Source organism: Chanodichthys erythropterus, chromosome 9, assembly GCF_024489055.1.
Source record: "Chanodichthys erythropterus isolate Z2021 chromosome 9, ASM2448905v1, whole genome shotgun sequence".
In the NCBI taxonomy this organism is placed as follows: Eukaryota; Metazoa; Chordata; class Actinopteri; order Cypriniformes; family Xenocyprididae; genus Chanodichthys; species Chanodichthys erythropterus.
The window spans coordinates 36,506,989-36,529,559 of NC_090229.1; the positions used below are offsets into that span (position 1 = coordinate 36,506,989).

Sequence of the window (22,571 nt, forward strand, 5' to 3'; positions counted from 1 at the left end):
TAGATTCTTATAATACTAATGTGTCACAGAGTTAGTAACATGTAACATAAATTACCAAATAGGAAATGAAAGTTGGAGTCCGTAGATACCAAGCATGCTGCCAATGTGATCTCAGTTAACTATACATTTGCAACTATGGAACATTAATACCAAAATAGTTCAAAAGAGAGAATTAATACATAGAATAAAGCCTATAAAAGGAAAGTCATGAGATGGGAAACTTGGATACATGTTTATACATTTCCCAAGTGGTTATATAGAGAATACGTAGGATTAAGAGAGTTTATTTGTCCTTCTCAGGAAGGATGAGTCACTAGTCTCTACAGCATTCTTATGGATCATAAAAGTACCATATAACTGTAACAGGACACCTAGTTGTGCCTGTGTGCTAGCTACACTTGGGATGTTGGTTGCAGTTTTAGGGGGATGAGTTCAGAGAACTTTGATAGTGAGAGTGAGTTTATGGGTAATTCATTAAATACCATGAATAATTGTGTGGCTGATTGGTCCAGACGCTACATCCCCCCCTTTCGATCGTTCTTGTTCTTTCTATGGACAACAGCGAACGACGTTGAAGGTGTAGAAAGATCAGGCACACCACTAGCACACAAGGCTGGAAGGCTGTGATGGACTCTGGTTGTATGTGTCTCCTGGAGTGGTGATCGTTCCATGGCGGTTGATGTAGCCAGTAGGCAAGCTCAGGTCTCTGAGCTGGTGCTGCAGGAATCAAGGCAGCCAGTGCCTTGACCGTGTGTCACCTGTCAGTTAGTGTTGGTACAGTTAATGCGGGCAAGATGTTTGCTGGTGGCAAGGTTCAGGTCTCTGAGCTTGCTCAGCAGGTGTCGAAGTAGCAGGTGCCTTGACAGTGTCACCTGTCGTCTGGACGCCTGTGGAGCAGGTGGTTGTAGGAGGAGGTTACAGGAGTTGTAGTGTGAAGAGGGTTTCAGACTCACCTAGGTCTGATGGCAGAGGAGCAACCGGTGATTGTAGCCTCTGCTCTCAGTCAGAAGCAGTCTGAAGTTTGCAGTGTCACTCTGCTCTTGTGGTGTGGCTGGCTTGAGCAGGGCTGCATGGTGTTGTGTGAGTGGTCAGAATCTTGTGCTTCTGAGTACTTCTCAGGTAAGACCTGTTCAAGAAGCTCTTTTACTAGCATTAGAAGCTCCTGTGGGTCCAATGCAGGCATGTCCATTCGTCCTTGTGCAGCATCTGGATGGCTGCTGTGTGAAGGGCGTGGATGAGGAGGTGGTTGCTGCCTGCTGTTGGAGGTCCTGCGGGGTCTGCAGGATGAGGATGCTCCCATCCATGGCTTCTTCCTGTGGTAGGTCTGGTACCTGGGTCTGTCTGAATTAATCCTTCTCCTTCTGAAGCTGCAGAGGATTTCAGGAAATTGTCTGATAAGGTGTCAAGCAGAAGGCTTTGGCTCCCCCTCTGTACCTCTGTGCTTGGCTGGGGAAGGTTCTTCTGCTGACTCCATGTGGTGAAGTGAGATGTTTCTCCTGCAGTGGTTCTGTTTGCTGCAGGTAAGAGAGTCTCAGTTCTCTTTTCTTCTGTGTCTCTATTCTGTCAGGGTCCTTGTGTCTGTCCCGAGCCTCCATCTCTAGCTGGTCTATGTGGCTTTTAGCATGCATCAGCTCCTAGTGAGTCTCTGTGATCTGGAGTTTGAGGTTGTTCACCTCCTGTTTCAAAACAGTGAGGATGTGGGCCAGGAAGAAGTTGACTTCAGTCAGATCATTGTGACCATACCTCTGGTTTGAGTCATCTGCCTTTACTTCTCTTCCATCTTTGTCCAGTTGCTTTTGGCTCTGGTGCTGTAATTGATCAGCAGCACTGGTTAGGAGGGTGTTCCTCACGACACCTAGCCAGTCCTTTTGGTCTGCCATCTGGGCAGTTAGGCTGAGCATCTGCAACATTTAGGCACGCTTGTGGTGAGAGTAAGGGCAAGAGACTACTGCAAGATCAAACAGAATTTAGGGCTAAAGGCACAGTGAGCAGCCAGGTGTATAAAATACAGCTAGGTTTAACAAATGACTTAAGATGGTTCTTGTGGTCAAATTATTTCTTAGTATTTCTTACTGATGGCTCACGACAGGCTTGACCTCTGAACAAATAGGAAAGAAAAAGGGAGAGGAAGAAGAGAGCTTTCCTATTAGATTCTGCTTATTAGTGGTGCTCAAAATTATGCCCTAGTAATTGTTCAGATTACTTTTGTAGCTGGTTCATAAAATTGAAGCAACTGTTGTAAATAAACAAAATCAAGAAGGAGAGTATGTCTAGTTGCTTGTGGTTATATTGGGAAATTAAACCACAGAAGAAAAAAAGGAAGATGTAAGTAAATCACAAAGATGAAAGAAATAATACTAGTAAAAATTAATAGCTGACTGCTATTATAATTAAAATCAATAAAAAGATTTAAAGAAGTGACTAAAACAGCAGAATGGGTTTAGATCAGTTCACACTGCATACACACAAGCTGTAGTTAAAGGCTTCACATAAATGATGCTAACCACTAACTGTAGAAGCTATTATTTAGCTTAGCCTGAGGTGCAGGGCTGCTAGGTGAGGTTAGCTTAGCCACCTAGCCTGGTTTGTTTACAATATGGCATCACAGGGTGATGAGTTAGCACTTCCTGTGACAAGTCGTTGTCATGGGAACCAATGCACATCTGAGCAATTCAAACAGTTTATTGAGACTGTCTGCTCATTTCAAACAAGTTACGTATAGAGTTAAAATGTGACGCCTATACTTTCAGATTTTCAAAAACTTGATTTTACATTCAGTAAAATGCAAATATGTTTTGCCATTTGCAAATTTTACTCATGTAAACTCTTCTCTCTGCTTTAAACAACGTCTTGTACTTGTTTAAAGGGTAATTACACAGTTTGCTGTAAGTCAAAGCTTGTTTAAGCATATATAGTTAAGTCCGTCTTGTGCATGAATACTGATGTTCCTTTCAGCGAGTGAAACACAGTTTTGGTCAAAAGGTAGCTATGCTTGTAGGTGCAGGCAAAGTTTAGATGAATGACATCAATCTTAACTATAACAGTGGAGCATTACCCAAATCTACATTTATATAACACTGTACTGAGATTCATTCATCAGAAACAGGTTAAGCAATACTGCAATTGGTATTTCTCCAACCAAAGCAGAATAATCAATTCTGGTACAGTTTACATGCCGCTGAGCTGAGATTCCTTCGTCAACACAGGCTTACGCTCTAATACTGAGATTAGGATTTCTTCGCTAAAATCAGATTAACTTTACACTGATACCATTTGAACATATGCTAAAATGTGTCAAGAGTAGACTCTTTCAGTTACAGTAGAGATGTCAATTCAAGCCATCACTTTATCAGCATCTAACAAGCCAGCAATTAGTGACCAAAATGCGCATCGTCTGACATATTCTGACTGGAATTATCAAATGCACACTTTTAAATTGACAGTGGTTTAAGCTCATAACCTTTGTTTATTCATGCCCGCATTCTCCACCATTTGTAGCAAATTAGCTCAAAATAAATATGAATAATTAATCATAACTAGTTATAATTAATTATTAATATTTTAATCAGTCAATAAAATTAACTTAATGTAATAAAATTAATATTACAATCAATTAACCTGTTGTTCAATGAACACACAGTGTTAATTGTTTATTAACTAAGAAATGTTCATTTCCAGGTTATAGGAAATAACAATCTTATTCTACTAAAAGCCTGTAGTCAGGACCGACATGAATAGGGACTCCCGTACATGAGCGCAAAACACGGACAACCTTACGTGTGACATGAACAAGACTTTATTAACTAGACTAAACACTTAAACTACTCTAACATTCACACACATACATGCATACAGTTTACCAAGAGAGAGAGAGAAAGCAGAGTACAGGAAGCAAGAAGTTACAGCATTGTTGGGTATTCAGCAGATCAACAGCCATGAGCAAACCATCAGTTTAGTTTTAACAGGCCCTTCTGTAAAAGGGGTAAGGATACTCAATGTATCCGATAATGAGACTAAGTTTGATACTTGCATGTCTCTCCAAGTTGAATTAAAACTGTCCTGATGCAATTTGTGGAGGCTCCTGTTGAATCTTTGCTGATATTTTCTTGACGAAAGAGAACCGGCTGGATTCAGAGGATCTTTGGTGAATGGAAGGTCTAGGCCGAGGCCTGGCACAAGCTTGGGGTTCCTTAGAAGCTTCTAGCTTCTTAAAGCATCATCTTGACGTCAGCATTCATCAGTAAAAGAGAAGAAGAGGAGGAAGAGCAGGAAGAGAGCGGTTTTATCTTGTGATCCATGAATATAAGGGGTGGAGACATCACACCCTCTTAAGGTGTCTGAGCCAATAAGGAGTTCCCCCCTCGGAGGGAAGTTTTACGAGTCTTTGTTCTGTAGCAAGATATTAGCATAAGACACTGGATTGGATGTTTGAGAGAAGAACCCTCTAGATTCTTATAATACTAATGTGTCACAGAGTTAGTAACATGTAACATAAATTACCAAATAGGAAATGAAAGTTGGAGTCCGTAGATACCAAGCATGCTGCCAATGTGATCTCAGTTAACTATACATTTGCAACTATGGAACATTAATACCAAAATAGTTCAAAAGAGAGAATTAATACATAGAATAAAGCCTATAAAAGGAAAGTCATGAGATGGGAAACTTGGATACATGTTTATACATTTCCCAAGTGGTTATATAGAGAATACGTAGGATTAAGAGAGTTTATTTGTCCTTCTCAGGAAGGATGAGTCACTAGTCTCTACAGCATTCTTATGGATCATAAAAGTACCATATAACTGTAACAGGACACCTAGTTGTGCCTGTGTGCTAGCTACACTTGGGATGTTGGTTGCAGTTTTAGGGGGATGAGTTCAGAGAACTTTGATAGTGAGAGTGAGTTTATGGGTAATTCATTAAATACCATGAATAATTGTGTGGCTGATTGGTCCAGACGCTACATAACATTAATTAAAAGAATGAAATATGTAAGCAAAAATCACAAAATAATTCAAGAAAACACTGATGATTTCATTCGTCTCTGTTAAAAACATTATATTCTTAAATATGAGGTCTGAGCGTGATAATTATTACAGTACAATCTGAAAATTCCTGAGAAGGGTTTTTTTCCTGAGCATCCTCAAATATTATGTGTCTCTCAGAAGAAATAAGACTGTTCATATGCAGAGATATTTGCCACATAAACAGGGTTGTAGTTGTATATAAGCGCGCGGCTCTCTTCTGCTACGTCACTGAAGTGATGGGAGTTTCTCCTTCCTGAAAACAGACAGATGCATTTTTTCATTTAAACTTATACAGACGTGGAACATCACAAGCTAATAAGTAAATAAGTGAGAGAGTGTAATTACCCTCATTTACAAAGAATTCAGCCAGTACGGATGAGACGCGCACAGCGTTGCTGGAATGAGGAAAGTTGTAACGAGGGTCCCACTGAAAGCGGTTCACCTCCGGGTGCCACTGAACCCCATAGAAAGGGTGTTTCCTGCCTGCAGACCCACATCATTTCATCCACACTGTGAACGGCTGCTTGTATATGGTGATTTGTAATGTGAAAAATATGGTTTTTTACCTTCCATGGTGGAAACAAACTCAAGGCCGTTTTCTGCTATGTTTGTGGACAGCACTGAAAAGAAGTCTTTCAGCTTCTCATTACCCATGAATGCCTGAGAAAGAGGAAGAGTTCATTGCTCGCTCTTTGTTATTTAGATTAGAATGATTTAAATGAACATATACACCGTGTGCAGAATTATTGGGCAAGTTTATTTTCTGATCATATTTTTTCCAGGCATATTTTACCAATTCCAAACCACATCAATCTTAATAACTATTATTAATTTTGTATTTAATCATTTATAAGTGATATATAATTGTTCATGAAGGCTGGAAATGAAAAATGCCTTTCATTGAGGTGCACATAATTATTAGGCAGCTTTTCTTTTACAAGCAAAATGAGCCAAAAAAGAGATTTAACTCAGACTGAAAAGTCAAAAACAATTAAATGCACATGAGAAGGATGCAATACTAATGCAATACTAGAAATTGCAAAGTTAAAGCACGGTGTGTTTATAAAACATGTACCTCTTTAGTCACTCCGTAGTGATGGAAATTTGCAGTGAGTGGTTCCTGGGACAATGCTTTACGGAGGTCAGGTGGAATGTTTGCAAACATACGACTGGATTGAGCCTCTGTTAGTGGACACAATCACAGGTGCACAGTTGATGCAACAGTAACTATTACATTTAAATTATATTTATATAATATATATATGTGTGTCAAATCGATTAATCATGATTAATCGCATCTAGCATCAAAGTTTGTAATTATGTGAGTGTGTATATACATATGTACATATATATATTTACAAACTTTTATGTTAGATACAATTAATTGCAATTAATCAAATTAATCGACAGCACTATTATTTACATGCAATTTTTATGAAGGTTTATAAGTCCAAATATAGATACAACTCCAAATATATAGTTGTAAGCTTGAATATATAAATGTAAATCTGAGTTATATTACATATATAGATAATATATATATAAAAATCTAAATATATAAATGTAAATTGTGTATATATAAATGTAAATCCAAAAATACAGTTATAAATCCAAAAAATATAGTTATAAGTATATAAACGTATATTTATGTTGGAATATATATTTATAAATCCTGAACATAAAAATACATATATCTATATTTTGTGGGTAATGCAAATAATTATACTCGTGTGCAAGTTCCACATTTATAATGTGGGAAATTCCTGCAAACATTTATTCACGTTAGCATATTTACAAGCAATAATAAAAAAATAAAACCATCTCAAGATTAAAGTTGTTAAATAACGAGAAAAAAGTCGTTAAATTATGAGAACAAATTCGTAATTTAACGAATTTGTTCTCGTAAATTAACAACTTTTTCTCATAATTTAATGACTTTATTCTCAACATTTAATTTCGACTTTTTTCTCGAAATTTAACAACATTTCTCATAATTTAACAAATTTGTTTTCGTAATTTAACAACTTTTTTCTCGAAATTTAATGAGTTTATTCTCAACATTTTATCTCGACTTTTTTCTCGAAATTTAAGAAGTTTTTTTCTCCTAATTTAATGACTTTATTCTCAACATTTTATCTCAACTTTTTTCTCGAAATTTAACAACATTTTTCTCATAATTTAACAAATTTGTTCTCGTAATTTAACAACTTTTTTCTCGTAATTGAATGACTTTATTCTCAACATTTTATCTCGACTTTTTTCTCGAAATTTAACGACATTTTTCTCATAATTAAACGAGTTTATTCTCGTAATTTAACAACTTTTTTCTTGTAATTTAACGAGTTTATTCTCAACATTTTATCTCGACTTTTTTCTCGAAATGTAACTACATTTTTCTCATAATTAAACGAGTTTATTCTCGTAAATTAACAACTTTTTTCTCATAATTTAATGACTTTATTCTCAACATTTAATTTCGACTTTTTTCTCGAAATTTAACGACATTTCTCATAATTTAACAAATTTGTTTTCGTAATTTAACAACTTTTTTCTCGAAATTTAATGAGTTTATTCTCAACATTTTATCTCGACTTTTTTCTCGAAATTTAAGAAGTTTTTTTCTCCTAATTTAATGACTTTATTTTCAACATTTTATCTCGACTTTTTTCTCGAAATTTAACGACATTTTTCTCATAATTAAACGAGTTTATTCTCGTCATTTAACAACTTTTTTCTCGTAATTTAATGACTTTATTCTCAACATTTTATCTCGACTTTTTTCTCGAAATGTAACTACATTTTTCTCATAATTTAACTAATTTGTTTTCGTAATTTAACAACTTTTTTCTTGTAATTTAACGAGTTTATTCTCAACATTTTATCTCGACTTTTTTCTCGAAATGTAACTACATTTTTCTCACAATTTAACAAATTTGTTCTCGTAATTTAACAACGTTTTTCTCGTAATTTAATGAGTTTAAAAAAAAACATTTTTCTCATAATTTAAAGAATTTGTTCTCGTAATTTAATAACTTTTTTCAACATTTTATCTCGACTTTTTTCTCGAAATGTAACTACATTTTTCTCACAATTTAACAAATTTGTTCTCGTAATTTAACAACGTTTTTCTCGTAATTTAATGAGTTTATTCTCAACATTTTATCTTGACTTTTTTCTCGAAATTTAACAACATTTTTCTCATAATTTAACAAATTTGTTCTCGTAATTTAACAACTTTTTTCTCGTAATTTAATGACTTTATTCTCAACATTTTTTCTCGACTTTTTTCTCGAAATTTAACGACATTTTTCTCATAATTAAACGAGTTTATTCTCGTAATTTAACAACTTTTTTCTTGTAATTTAACGAGTTTATTCTCAACATTTTATCTCGACTTTTTTCTCGAAATGTAACTACATTTTTCTCATAATTAAACGAATTTGTTATCGTAATTTAACAACTTTTTTCTTGTAATTTAATGAGTTTATTCTCAACATTTTATCTCGACTTTTTTCTTGAAATTTAACGAGTTTATTCTCAACATTTTATCTCAACATTTTTCTCATAATTTAACGAATTTGTTATCGTAATTTAACAACTTTTTTCTTGTAATTTAATGAGTTTATTCTCAACATTTTATCTCGACTTTTTTCTTGAAATTTAACGAGTTTATTCTCAACATTTTATCTCGACTTTTTTCTTGAAATTTAACGAGTTTATTCTCAACATTTTATCTCGACATTTTTCTCATAATTTAAAGAATTTGTTCTCGTAATTTAATAACTTTTTTCTCGTAATTTAAGAAGTTTTTTTCTCGTAATTTAATGAGTTTATTCTCAACATTTTATATCGACTTTTTTCTCGAAATTTAACAACATTTTTCTCATAATTTAATGACTTTATTCTCAACATTTCATTTCGACTTTTTTCTCGAAATTTAACGACATTTCTCATAATTTAACAAATTTGTTTTCGTAATTTAACAACTTTTTTCTCGAAATTTAATGAGTTTATTCTCAACATTTTATCTCGACTTTTTTCTCGAAATTTAAGAAGTTTTTTTCTCGTAATTTAATGAGTTTATTCTCAACATTTTATATCGACTTTTTTCTCGAAATTTAACAACATTTTTCTCATAATTTATCGAATTTGTTCTCGTAATTTAACAAGTTTTTTTCTCGTAACTTAATGACTTTATTCTCAACATTTTATCTCAACTTTTTTCTCGAAATTTAACAACATTTTTCTCATAATTTAACAAATTTGTTCCCGTAATTTAAGAACTTTTTTCTCGTAATTTAATGACTTTATTCTCAACATTTTATCTCGACTTTTTTCTCGAAATTTAACGACATTTTTCTCATAATTAAACGAGTTTATTCTCGTAATTTAACAACTTTTTTCTCGTAATTTAATGACTTTATTCTCAACATTTTATCTCGACTTTTTCTCGAAATGTAACTACATTTTTCTCATAATTTAACTAATTTGTTTTCGTAATTTAACAACTTTTTTCTTGTAATTTAACGAGTTTATTCTCAACATTTTATCTCGACTTTTTTCTCGAAATGTGACTACATTTTTCTCACAATTTAACAAATTTGTTCTCGTAATTTAACAACGTTTTTCTCGTAATTTAATGAGTTTAAAAACAAACATTTTTCTCATAATTTAAAGAATTTGTTCTCGTAATTTAATAACTTTTTTCAACATTTTATCTCGACTTTTTCTCGAAATGTAACTACATTTTTCTCACAATTTAACAAATTTGTTCTCGTAATTTAACAACGTTTTTCTCGTAATTTAATGAGTTTATTCTCAACATTTTATCTTGACTTTTTTCTCGAAATTTAACAACATTTTTCTCATAATTTAACAAATTTGTTCTCGTAATTTAACAACTTTTTTCTCGTAATTTAATGACTTTATTCTCAACATTTTATCTCGACTTTTTTCTCGAAATTTAACGACATTTTTCTCATAATTAAACGAGTTTATTCTCGTAATTTAACAACTTTTTTCTTGTAATTTAACGAGTTTATTCTCAACATTTTATCTCGACTTTTTTCTCGAAATGTAACTACATTTTTCTCATAATTTAACGAATTTGTTATCGTAATTTAACAACTTTTTTCTTGTAATTTAATGAGTTTATTCTCAACATTTTATCTCGACTTTTTTCTTGAAATTTAACGAGTTTATTCTCAACATTTTATCTCGACTTTTTTCTTGAAATTTAACGAGTTTATTCTCAACATTTTATCTCGACTTTTTTCTTGAAATTTAACGAGTTTATTCTCAACATTTTATCTCGACATTTTTCTCATAATTTAAAGAATTTGTTCTCGTAATTTAATAACTTTTTTCTCGTAATTTAAGAAGTTTTTTTCTCGTAATTTAATGAGTTTATTCTCAACATTTTATATCGACTTTTTTCTCGAAATTTAACAACATTTTTCTCATAATTTAATGACTTTATTCTCAACATTTCATTTCGACTTTTTTCTCGAAATTTAACGACATTTCTCATAATTTAACAAATTTGTTTTCGTAATTTAACAACTTTTTTCTCGAAATTTAATGAGTTTATTCTCAACATTTTATCTCGACTTTTTTCTCGAAATTTAAGAAGTTTTTTTCTCGTAATTTAATGAGTTTATTCTCAACATTTTATATCGACTTTTTTCTCGAAATTTAACAACATTTTTCTCATAATTTATCGAATTTGTTCTCGTAATTTAACAAGTTTTTTTCTCGTAACTTAATGACTTTATTCTCAACATTTTATCTCAACTTTTTTCTCGAAATTTAACAACATTTTTCTCATAATTTAACAAATTTGTTCCCGTAATTTAAGAACTTTTTTCTCGTAATTTAATGACTTTATTCTCAACATTTTATCTCGACTTTTTTCTCGAAATTTAACGACATTTTTCTCATAATTAAACGAGTTTATTCTCGTAATTTAACAACTTTTTTCTCGTAATTTAATGACTTTATTCTCAACATTTTATCTCGACTTTTTTCTCGAAATGTAACTACATTTTTCTCATAATTTAACTAATTTGTTTTCGTAATTTAACAACTTTTTTCTTGTAATTTAACGAGTTTATTCTCAACATTTTATCTCGACTTTTTTCTCGAAATGTGACTACATTTTTCTCACAATTTAACAAATTTGTTCTCGTAATTTAACAACGTTTTTCTCGTAATTTAATGAGTTTAAAAACAAACATTTTTCTCATAATTTAAAGAATTTGTTCTCGTAATTTAATAACTTTTTTCAACATTTTATCTCGACTTTTTTCTCGAAATGTAACTACATTTTTCTCACAATTTAACAAATTTGTTCTCGTAATTTAACAACGTTTTTCTCGTAATTTAATGAGTTTATTCTCAACATTTTATCTTGACTTTTTTCTCGAAATTTAACAACATTTTTCTCATAATTTAACAAATTTGTTCTCGTAATTTAACAACTTTTTTCTCGTAATTTAATGACTTTATTCTCAACATTTTATCTCGACTTTTTTCTCGAAATTTAACGACATTTTTCTCATAATTAAACGAGTTTATTCTCGTAATTTAACAACTTTTTTCTTGTAATTTAACGAGTTTATTCTCAACATTTTATCTCGACTTTTTTCTCGAAATGTAACTACATTTTTCTCATAATTTAACGAATTTGTTATCGTAATTTAACAACTTTTTTCTTGTAATTTAATGAGTTTATTCTCAACATTTTATCTCGACTTTTTTCTTGAAATTTAACGAGTTTATTCTCAACATTTTATCTCGACTTTTTTCTTGAAATTTAACGAGTTTATTCTCAACATTTTATCTCGACATTTTTCTCATAATTTAAAGAATTTGTTCTCGTAATTTAACAACTTTTTTCTTGTAATTTAACGAGTTTATTCTCAACATTTTATCTCGACTTTTTTCTCGAAATGTAACTACATTTTTCTCACAATTTAACAAATTTGTTCTCGTAATTTAACAACGTTTTTCTTGTAATTTAATGAGTTTGAAAAAAAACATTTTTCTCATAATTTAAAGAATTTGTTCTCGTAATTTAATAACTTTTTTCAACATTTTATCTCGACTTTTTTCTCGAAATGTAACTACATTTTTCTCACAATTTAACAAATTTGTTCTCGTAATTTAACAACGTTTTTCTCGTAATTTAATGACTTTATTCTCAACATTTTATCTTGACTTTTTTCTCAAAATTTAACAACATTTTTCTCATAATTTAACAAATTTGTTCTCGTAATTTAACAACTTTTTTCTTGTAATTTAATGAGTTTATTCTCAACATTTTATCTCGACTTTTTTCTTGAAATTTAACGAGTTTATTCTCAACATTTTATCTCGACTTTTTTCTTGAAATTTAACGAGTTTATTCTCAACATTTTATCTCGACATTTTTCTCATAATTTAAAGAATTTGTTCTCGTAATTTAATAACTTTTTTCTCGTAATTTAAGAAGTTTTTTTCTCGTAATTTAATGAGTTTATTCTCAACATTTTATATCGAATTTTTTCTCAAAATTTAACAACATTTTTCTCATAATTTATCGAATTTGTTCTCGTAATTTAACAAGTTTTTTTCTCGTAACTTAATGACTTTATTCTCAACATTTTATCTCAACTTTTTTCTCGAAATTTAACAACATTTTTCTCATAATTTAACAAATTTGTTCTCGTAATTTAACAACTTTTTTCTCGTAATTTAATGACTTTATTCTCAACATTTTATCTCGACTTTTTTCTCGAAATTTAACGACATTTTTCTCATAATTAAACGAGTTTATTCTCGTAATTTAACAACTTTTTTCTCATAATTTAATGACTTTATTCTCAACATTTTATCTCGACTTTTTTCTCGAAATGTAACTACATTTTTCTCATAATTTAACTAATTTGTTTTCGTAATTTAACAACTTTTTTCTTGTAATTTAACGAGTTTATTCTCAACATTTTATCTCGACTTTTTTCTCGAAATGTAACTACATTTTTCTCACAATTTAACAAATTTGTTCTCGTAATTTAACAACGTTTTTCTCGTAATTTAATGAGTTTAAAAAAAAACATTTTTCTCATAATTTAAAGAATTTGTTCTCGTAATTTAATAACTTTTTTCAACATTTTATCTCGACTTTTTTCTCGAAATGTAACTACATTTTTCTCACAATTTAACAAATTTGTTCTCGTAATTTAACAACGTTTTTCTCGTAATTTAATGAGTTTATTCTCAACATTTTATCTTGACTTTTTTCTCGAAATTTAACAACATTTTTCTCATAATTTTACAAATTTGTTCTCGTAATTTAACAACTTTTTTCTCGTAATTTAATGACTTTATTCTCAACATTTTATCTCGACTTTTTTCTCGAAATGTAACTACATTTTTCTCATAATTTAACGAATTTGTTATCGTAATTTAACAACTTTTTTCTTGTAATTTAATGAGTTTATTCTCAACATTTTATCTCGACTTTTTTCTTGAAATTTAACGAGTTTATTCTCAACATTTTATCTCGACTTTTTTCTTGAAATTTAACGAGTTTATTCTCAACATTTTTATCTCGACATTTTTCTCATAATTTAAAGAATTTGTTCTCGTAATTTAATAACTTTTTTCTCGTAATTTAATGAGTTTATTCTCAACATTTTATCTCGACTTTTTTCTTGAAATTTAACGAGTTTATTCTCAACATTTTATCTCGACATTTTTCTCATAATTTAAAGAATTTGTTCTCGTAATTTAATAACTTTTTTCTACTTTTTATCTCGACTTTTTTCTCGAAATGTAACTACATTTTTCTCACAATTTAACAAATTTGTTCTCGTAATTTAATAACTTTTGTCTCGTAATTTAATGAGTTTATTCTCAACATTTTATCTAGACTTTTTTCTCGAAATTTAACGACATTTTTCTCATAATTTAAAGAATTTGTTCTCGTAATTTAATAACTTTTTTCTCGTAATTTAATGAGTTTATTGTCAACATTTTATCTCGACTTTTTTCTTGAAATTTAACACGTTTTTTTCTCGTAATTTAATGACTTTATTCTCAACATTTTATCTCGACTTTTTTTCTCGAGATGGTTTTATTTTTTTATTATTGCTTGGCCCTAATCGTCTTCCGTAAATGAGTAAATGAATTTATCCAGATGAAAAGATCCAATCATTAATTTGAAATCTTGCTGTTAGACTTTTTATCTCACAATTCAGACTGTATAACTCACAATTGCCAGTTTATTTCACACAATTGTGAGATAAAAAGTCACAATCACCTTTTTTATTTTTATTCTGTGGTAGAAACAAGCTTCCATTCCAGGTTCATTGCAGTCAAAAAATACTGGCTAGTTAATATGGTATCAAAATCAACTGTGTATAAGATAAAGGCCCGTTCCCACCAAGAACAATAACTATATAAGTGCTCACACCAGCGGACGATATCGTTCTGTTTATTCTAAGCACGCTCCACAGTTTTGTCATCTGTTGCTTTAAATGTTCGAGCTCCTTAAAGCTGGATGGATTCTGACTGGCTGCTAATGTTTTTATCATTCATCAGCTAAAGGAAAAAAATATTCTGAAAGTGATTTCAACATTACAGTTTCTCTGTGCCATTATTGTTACAGTTGTGGTGTGGACTCTGCTTTTATATTTGATGATGATCTTTAGAACTATATCTTTATTGTTATAGTTACTATAGTGTAAATGGGCCTTAAGACTTTAGTATGTACAAGTACCTGCGCTGAAGTTGAGTGGATAAGTGACATTCTCTGCTGTAGTCTTACTCAACAGGTTTTCTCCGGCCACCAGCACAGTGAGCAGCTGAAATCCCAGGCATGTTCCCCAGATGGGAAAGTACTCGCCCTCATCATGTGCCTGAAAACAGCAAAAAAAAAAAAAGATTAACAACCTGCGTCTGGTAGTTCATTTCCTTCATTTTAGTTCATAAGATGGTGAATCAGGAAATTGAAATAAAGAAAACTAATTGTTTAAGACATGAGGAGCATCTCACATTCACTAACACACACGGCATATACTGTAATACACCGACCTTAAGCGCAAGTCTGAAGTAAATCCCAGCTGTGTGAGCAAAGTCAGATGTCTCCAGGTTCACAGAGCCTCCGATGAGAATAAGACTGATTGACAGACAGATGGAAAAGTTTGTCTATGTGTTCGCTTTTGTTTACTTCCTGCTTCATTCAGACATGATGAGAGGTGTTATTACTGTATTTAGGGCATAAAATCAGATCTGCACAGATAAACATTTATAAACTGGTATTATTGGTGAAATTTAGGTTAGTGCAATCATGTATTCAGTGCTACGAGACACCTAAATCTTGAGAAGATGACGATCATGTATGAATATTTCAGGTAAATGAGGAACTCTGGGTGTGACAGCCTTATTTTGAGTTTAGTTTGAAAATACTGTGACAAAAGATGGAGAACAAACCCATTTATTGAGTTGAAAGTTTGTTCATGTTCTGCAGAACTCTGGTTTAACCTGTAACATAAAACATATATTTATTAGTATGATTGTTTAAATAGCACATTTTGGATACTGATTTGCTGATTTCATTCCTTAAATTCAACAATGTGTGATTCTCTTTTAAGGTACAGTCTTCATTATTGATTTATGGCTGAAATTATATGTATATTCGTATTTGGAATATTATTTCCTGACTTAGTAATGAACATAAATGGCATGGAGACTCTGGGAACCCTGAATGTACACTTCAAATCAAGTATATTTATATAAAACATTTCAAATAATATTACTAAAATATAAGGCCAATTTTCAAAAAACGTTTTCCCTTATACATACCTTTTAACATACTAAAGCACATGTAAATAGGCCTACTTGATTATAAATTACAGTGTTATTCAATATTATATTTATAGTAATAGTACATTCAGCTGTACCTACACTTGAACCATATTTCAAAAACAACAGAATTATGAAATTTTATATAAAGACGTACTTAAGATAAGTACTTAAATGGGTTGACAAGGCACTCTTAAAGGGTTAGTTCACCCAAAAATGAAAATTCTGTCATTTATTACTCACCCTCATGCCGTTCCACACCTGTAAGGCCTTAGTTCATCTTCAGAACACAAATTAAGATATTTTTGTTGAAATCCGATGGCTCAGTGAGGCCTGCATAGGGAGCAATGACATTTCCTCTCTCAAGATCCATTAATGCACTAAAAACATATTTCGACATATCGATACGCTGATTCATTTGTGCTCCAAAGCTTCCTGAAGCAGTGTTTTGAAATCGGCCATCATCCATATATAAGTCGTTATTTTTTTGGCGCTCCAAAAATATTCTCGTCGCTTTATAATATTAATATTGAACCACTGTACTCACATGAACTGATTTAAATATGTTTTTAGTAGATTAATGGATCTTGAGAGAGGAAATTACATTGCTGGCTATGCAGGCCTCACGGAGCCATCGGATTTCATCAAAAATATCTTAATTTGTGTTCTGAAGATGAACAAAGGTCTTACAGGTGTGGAACGACATGAAGGTGAGTAATTAATGACATTATTTCCATTTTTGGGTGAACTAACCCTTTAAGTTCAACTAACTGCATTTAATATTTAAACTATAATACAATGCAATTAAGTGTCTGGAAACAGTTTGCTCTTACTGCAAGTATATTATTTTATTATTTCCATAATTTCTTTTTTAAAGTGTGCTGAAGTGTACTTCATTTCATAAGGGAACACTTTGCTGTAATAAGTTGAACGATTCAATGAATCGCTTTTCGAAATGACTCGAATCACAACTAGACTTACCTAATTGGCACAACTCTAGCTCCTCCGGATTCGATGTACTTCACATATGATGAAGGGATGTAGGTCTTTCCAAATATTTTCATAGCCTCACTGTCAACCTCTTGCGTCAGAATACCTACAGACGAAGTTTAATATGTTAAGGAACACAGATTGTTACCCAAACGAGAAATGAATCACATTTTGCGTCCGATGCTTTAGTGCTCAGCTCGGTCCATCTGTTTGACACATAGCATGAAGACGAGCGGTTTACCGATGATCGGTCTGTTGTTCTCAGGCTCGTTCCTCTGCAGGTGTTTTACCGGAGCAGCGCCGCAGAACGCGAGAACACACGCGCACACGAGCGCACTGAAGCCCATTCTCACTGCGCACGGACCCGGTGGCGACATGAAGACAGCTGACAGTGTGTGCTTATTCAGTTGTGTAATCTGTTTCATATAGTGTGCGAACTGAAAGCTATAGAGAGAAGTCATGAGATGGGCGGGGTTTGTACTTTCTAGAGGAAGCAAAACAAATGAAGGTTGACACCAGTAAATACCGCTCACACCAGTTTGTTTGGGAAAACGCCGAGTTCATCAGCCGCATTCTCCACACATCAAACCAGAGGTTCCTGAAGGTTTAAGGAACTTGTATTTTCCTAAACGTTCCCACAAGTGTAGATCACGAACTTTAATACAGTGACGCTTGAGCTTTATAAGTTTGCTGTCTCCAAATGAACTCAATCATATGGACTTTTTTAGTGAACAGGTGCTGGATTTTGCACTTCTTCTTCAAGACGTTTTCCTTCTGCACAAACACAGTTGTACTTTACGCAAACCAACTTGCCATTTTCACCTGTAGCTACACAGTAGTTTACAATAGGAAGTAGGTACCGGTTACAAAACCTATTTACCTACAATGCATATTTGAAGTCAACATGCATCAAAACAAACCCTTTCGACTCCGTGTTTAGTGTCCTTTTTTCTTATGTGTTTTTTATTGTTATTTAAAACAATTTTTTTAAACACATTTTTTCAAAGAGATTTTCATATTTCCAGTTTACTTTTTTTTTTTACTGAGGATATACTGTATTAAACATAATAACACAGCACTTCTATATTTCAAAAACCAATGAAATAATGTGAAAACTATAAAGTATATACAAAAAATGTATAATACTGCTTCAATTATTGCAAACGCAATGGAGTTTGTTCCCGTTTGCCCAACAGACAGAGAAGAACTTCATACAAGTTTAACTTGTTGAACCCTTAATAGTTGATCATTCTGAGTATATTCAAAATGGACACATTTCTACTGTAGCTCTGCTCTCTGAGAAAACCTCAGACTGAAATCTTCATTGATCTGTTGATGTTGTCAAACTGTGGAAAAACTAGCAATTTGGTGTTTTCAATCTCATTTGAAATGAACAGTATTGGGTGTAATGCATTACAAATAATGTGCATTACGTAATCAGATTAATGTTTTGATGTAACATAAAAAGTAATGCAATACAAGTAATGTGCATTATGTAATCAGATTACTTTTCTGATGTAACAAGTAATGCATTAAAACTAATGTGCATAACAATCATCGGATGTAACGAGAAAAGTAACACATTACAAGTAATGTGCATTATTTTTTGATGTACTTTTTAATTACTTTTCTGATGTAATGAGTAACGCATTACAAGTAATGTGCATTATGTAATCAGGTTACTTTTCTGATGTAACAAAGTAATGCATCACAAGTAATGTGCATTATGCAGACAGATTACTTTTTGATGTAACGAGTAAAATAACGCATTACAAGTAATGTGCATTATGTAATCAGATTACTTTTCTGATGTAATGCGTAAAGTAACGCATTACAAGTAACGTGTATTATGTAATCAGATTACTTTTCGGATGTAACAAGTAATGCATTAAAACTAATGTGCATAACAATCATCGGATGTAACGAGAAAAGTAACACATTACAAGTAATGTGCATTATTTTTTGATGTACTTTTTAATTACTTTTCTGATGTAATGAGTAACGCATTACAAGTAATGTGCATTATGTAATCAGGTTACTTTTCTGATGTAACAAAGTAATGCATCACAAGTAATGTGCATTATGCAGACAGATTACTTTTTGATGTAACGAGTAAAGTAACGCATTTCAAGTAATGTGCATTATGTAATCAGATTACTTTTCTGATGTAATGCGTAAAGTAACGCATCACAAGTAACGTGTATTATGTAATCAGATTACTTTTCTGATGTAATGCGTTAAGTAACGCATTACAAGTAACGTGTATTATGTAATCAGATTACTTTTCTGATGTAACAAGTAATGCATTAAAACTAATGTGCATAACAATCATCGGATGTAACGAGAAAAGTAACACATTACAAGTAATGTGCATTATTTTTTGATGTACTTTTTAATTACTTTTCTGATGTAATGAGTAACGCATTACAAGTAATGTGCATTATGTAATCAGGTTACTTTTCTGATGTAACAAGTAAAGTAATGCATCACAAGTAATGTGCATTATGCAGACAGATTACTTTTTGATGTAACGAGTAAAATAACGCATTACAAGTAATGTGTATTATGTAATCAGATTACTTTTCTGATGTAATGCGTAAAGTAACGCATCACAAGTGACGTGTATTATGTAATCAGATTACTTTTCTGATGTAATGCGTAAAGTAACGCATTACAAGTAACGTGTATTATGTAATCAGATTACTTTTCTGATGTAACAAGTAATGCATGCAAACGAGTAAAGTAACGCATTACAAGTAATGTGCATTATGTAATCAGATTACTTTTCTGATGTAATGCGCAAAGTAACGCATTAGAAGTAACGTGTATTATGTAATCAGATTACTTTTCTGATGTAACAAGTAATGCATTACAAGTAATGTGTATTATGTAATCAGATTACTTTTCTGATGTAACAAGTAAAGTAATGCATCACAAGTAATGTGCATTATGCAGACAGATTACTTTTCTGATGTAACAAGTAAAGTAATGCATCACAAGTAATGTGCATTATGCAGACAGATTACTTTTTGATGTAACAAGTAAAATAACGCATTACAAGTAATGTGCATTATGTAATCAGATTACTTTTCTGATGTAATGCGTAAAGTAACGCATTAGAAGCAACGTGTATTATGTAATCAGATTACTTTTCGGATGTAACAAGTAATGCATTAAAACTAATGTGCATAATCATCTGATGTAACGAGTAAAGTAACACAATAAAAGTAATGTGCATTATTTTTTGATGTACTTTTTGATTACTTTTCTGATGTAATGAGTAACGCATTACAAGTAATGTGCATTATGTAATCAGGTTACTTTTCTGATGTAACAAGTAAAGTAATGCATCACAAGTAATGTGCATTATGCAGACAGATTACTTTTCTGATGTAACAAGTAAAGTAATGCATCACAAGTAATGTGCATTATGCAGACAGATTACTTTTTGATGTAACAAGTAAAATAACGCATTACAAGTAATGTGCATTATGTAATCAGATTACTTTTCTGATGTAATGCGTAAAGTAACGCATTAGAAGTAACGTGTATTATGTAATCAGATTACTTTTCGGATGTAACAAGTAATGCATTAAAACTAATGTGCATAATCATCTGATGTAACGAGTAAAGTAACACATTACAAGTAATGTGCATTATTTTTTGATGTACTTTTTGATTACTTTTCTGATGTAATGAGTAACGCATTACAAGTAATGTGCATTATGTAATCAGGTTACTTTTCTGATGTAACAAGTAAAGTAATGCATCACAAGTAATGTGCATTATGCAGACAGAATACTTTTTGATGTAACGAGTAAAGTAACGCATTTCAAGTAATGTGCATTATGTAATCAGATTACTTTTCTGATGTAATGCGTAAAGTAACGCATTACAAGTAACGTGTATTATGTAATCAGATTACTTTTCTGATGTAATGTGTAAAGTAACGCATTACAAGTAACGTGTATTATGTAATCAGATTACTTTTCTGATGTAATGCGTAAAGTAACGCATTACAAGTAACGTGTATTATGTAATCAGATTACTTTTCTGATGTAACAAGTAATGCATTAAAACTAATGTGCATAACAATCATCGGATGTAACGAGAAAAGTAACACATTACAAGTAATGTGCATTATTTTTTTATGTACTTTTTAATTACTTTTCTGATGTAATGAGTAACGCATTACAAGTAATGTGCATTATGTAATCAGGTTACTTTTCTGATGTAACAAAGTAATGCATCACAAGTAATGTGCATTATGCAGGCAGATTACTTTTTGATGTAACGAGTAAAATAACGCATTACAAGTAATGTGCATTATGTAATCAGATTACTTTTCTGATGTAATGCGTAAAGTAACGCATTACAAGTAACGTGTATTATGTAATCAGATTACTTTTCGGATGTAACAAGTAATGCATTAAAACTAATGTGCATAACAATCATCGGATGTAACGAGAAAAGTAACACATTACAAGTAATGTGCATTATTTTTTGATGTACTTTTTAATTACTTTTCTGATGTAATGAGTAACGCATTACAAGTAATGTGCATTATGTAATCAGGTTACTTTTCTGATGTAACAAAGTAATGCATCACAAGTAATGTGCATTATGCAGACAGATTACTTTTTGATGTAACGAGTAAAGTAACGCATTTCAAGTAATGTGCATTATGTAATCAGATTACTTTTCTGATGTAATGCGTAAAGTAACGCATTACAAGTAACGTGTATTATGTAATCAGATTACTTTTCTGATGTAATGCGTCAAGTAACGCATTACAAGTAACGTGTATTATGTAATCAGATTACTTTTCTGATGTAACAAGTAATGCATTAAAACTAATGTGCATAACAATCATCGGATGTAACGAGAAAAGTAACACATTACAAGTAATGTGCATTATTTTTTGATGTACTTTTTAATTACTTTTCTGATGTAATGAGTAACGCATTACAAGTAATGTGCATTATGTAATCAGGTTACTTTTCTGATGTAACAAGTAAAGTAATGCATCACAAGTAATGTGCATTATGCAGACAGATTACTTTTTGATGTAACGAGTAAAATAACGCATTACAAGTAATGTGTATTATGTAATCAGATTACTTTTCTGATGTAATGCGTAAAGTAACGCATCACAAGTGACGTGTATTATGTAATCAGATTACTTTTCTGATGTAATGCGTTAAGTAACGCATTACAAGTAACGTGTATTATGTAATCAGATTACTTTTCTGATGTAACAAGTAATGCATGCAAACGAGTAAAGTAACGCATTACAAGTAATGTGCATTATGTAATCAGATTACTTTTCTGATGTAATGCGCAAAGTAACGCATTAGAAGTAACGTGTATTATGTAATCAGATTACTTTTCTGATGTAACAAGTAATGCATTACAAGTAATGTGTATTATGTAATCAGATTACTTTTCTGATGTAACAAGTAAAGTAATGCATCACAAGTAATGTGCATTATGCAGACAGATTACTTTTCTGATGTAACAAGTAAAGTAATGCATCACAAGTAATGTGCATTATGCAGACAGATTACTTTTTGATGTAACAAGTAAAATAACGCATTACAAGTAATGTGCATTATGTAATCAGATTACTTTTCTGATGTAATGCGTAAAGTAACGCATTAGAAGCAACGTGTATTATGTAATCAGATTACTTTTCGGATGTAACAAGTA

General features: G+C 31.5%; 1 protein-coding gene across 1 annotated transcript; it reads right to left on the reverse strand.

The window, feature by feature from the left end:
• Positions 1-1,431: 1,431 nt before the first annotated feature.
• LOC137027360 (gamma-glutamyl hydrolase) lies at positions 1,432-17,279 on the reverse strand. Its single transcript, XM_067395489.1, has 9 exons — positions 17,104-17,279; positions 16,854-16,968; positions 15,501-15,551; positions 15,102-15,186; positions 14,788-14,926; positions 6,103-6,209; positions 5,594-5,687; positions 5,373-5,510; positions 1,432-5,280 (listed from the first exon to the last, which is right to left on the reverse strand). Exons 1-9 carry the CDS (start codon positions 17,237-17,239, stop codon positions 5,162-5,164), a joined length of 984 nt encoding a protein of 327 aa, XP_067251590.1. The 5' UTR covers positions 17,240-17,279; the 3' UTR covers positions 1,432-5,161.
• Positions 17,280-22,571: the final 5,292 nt, after the last annotated feature.

Bases quoted from the DNA above. Each gene is read 5' to 3' on its own strand.
- LOC137027360 (XM_067395489.1), bottom strand. From the start codon at position 17,239: ATGTCGCCACCGGGTCCGTGCGCAGTGAGAATGGGCTTCAGTGCGCTC. The intron at 15,187-15,500 runs GTTTGTTCTCCA...TCTGTCAATCAG, and splicing joins ACTTTCAACTCAATAAATGG to TCTTATTCTCATCGGAGGCT. The intron at 5,511-5,593 runs GTAAAAAACCAT...GTGGGTCTGCAG, and splicing joins GTTTGTTTCCACCATGGAAG to GCAGGAAACACCCTTTCTAT.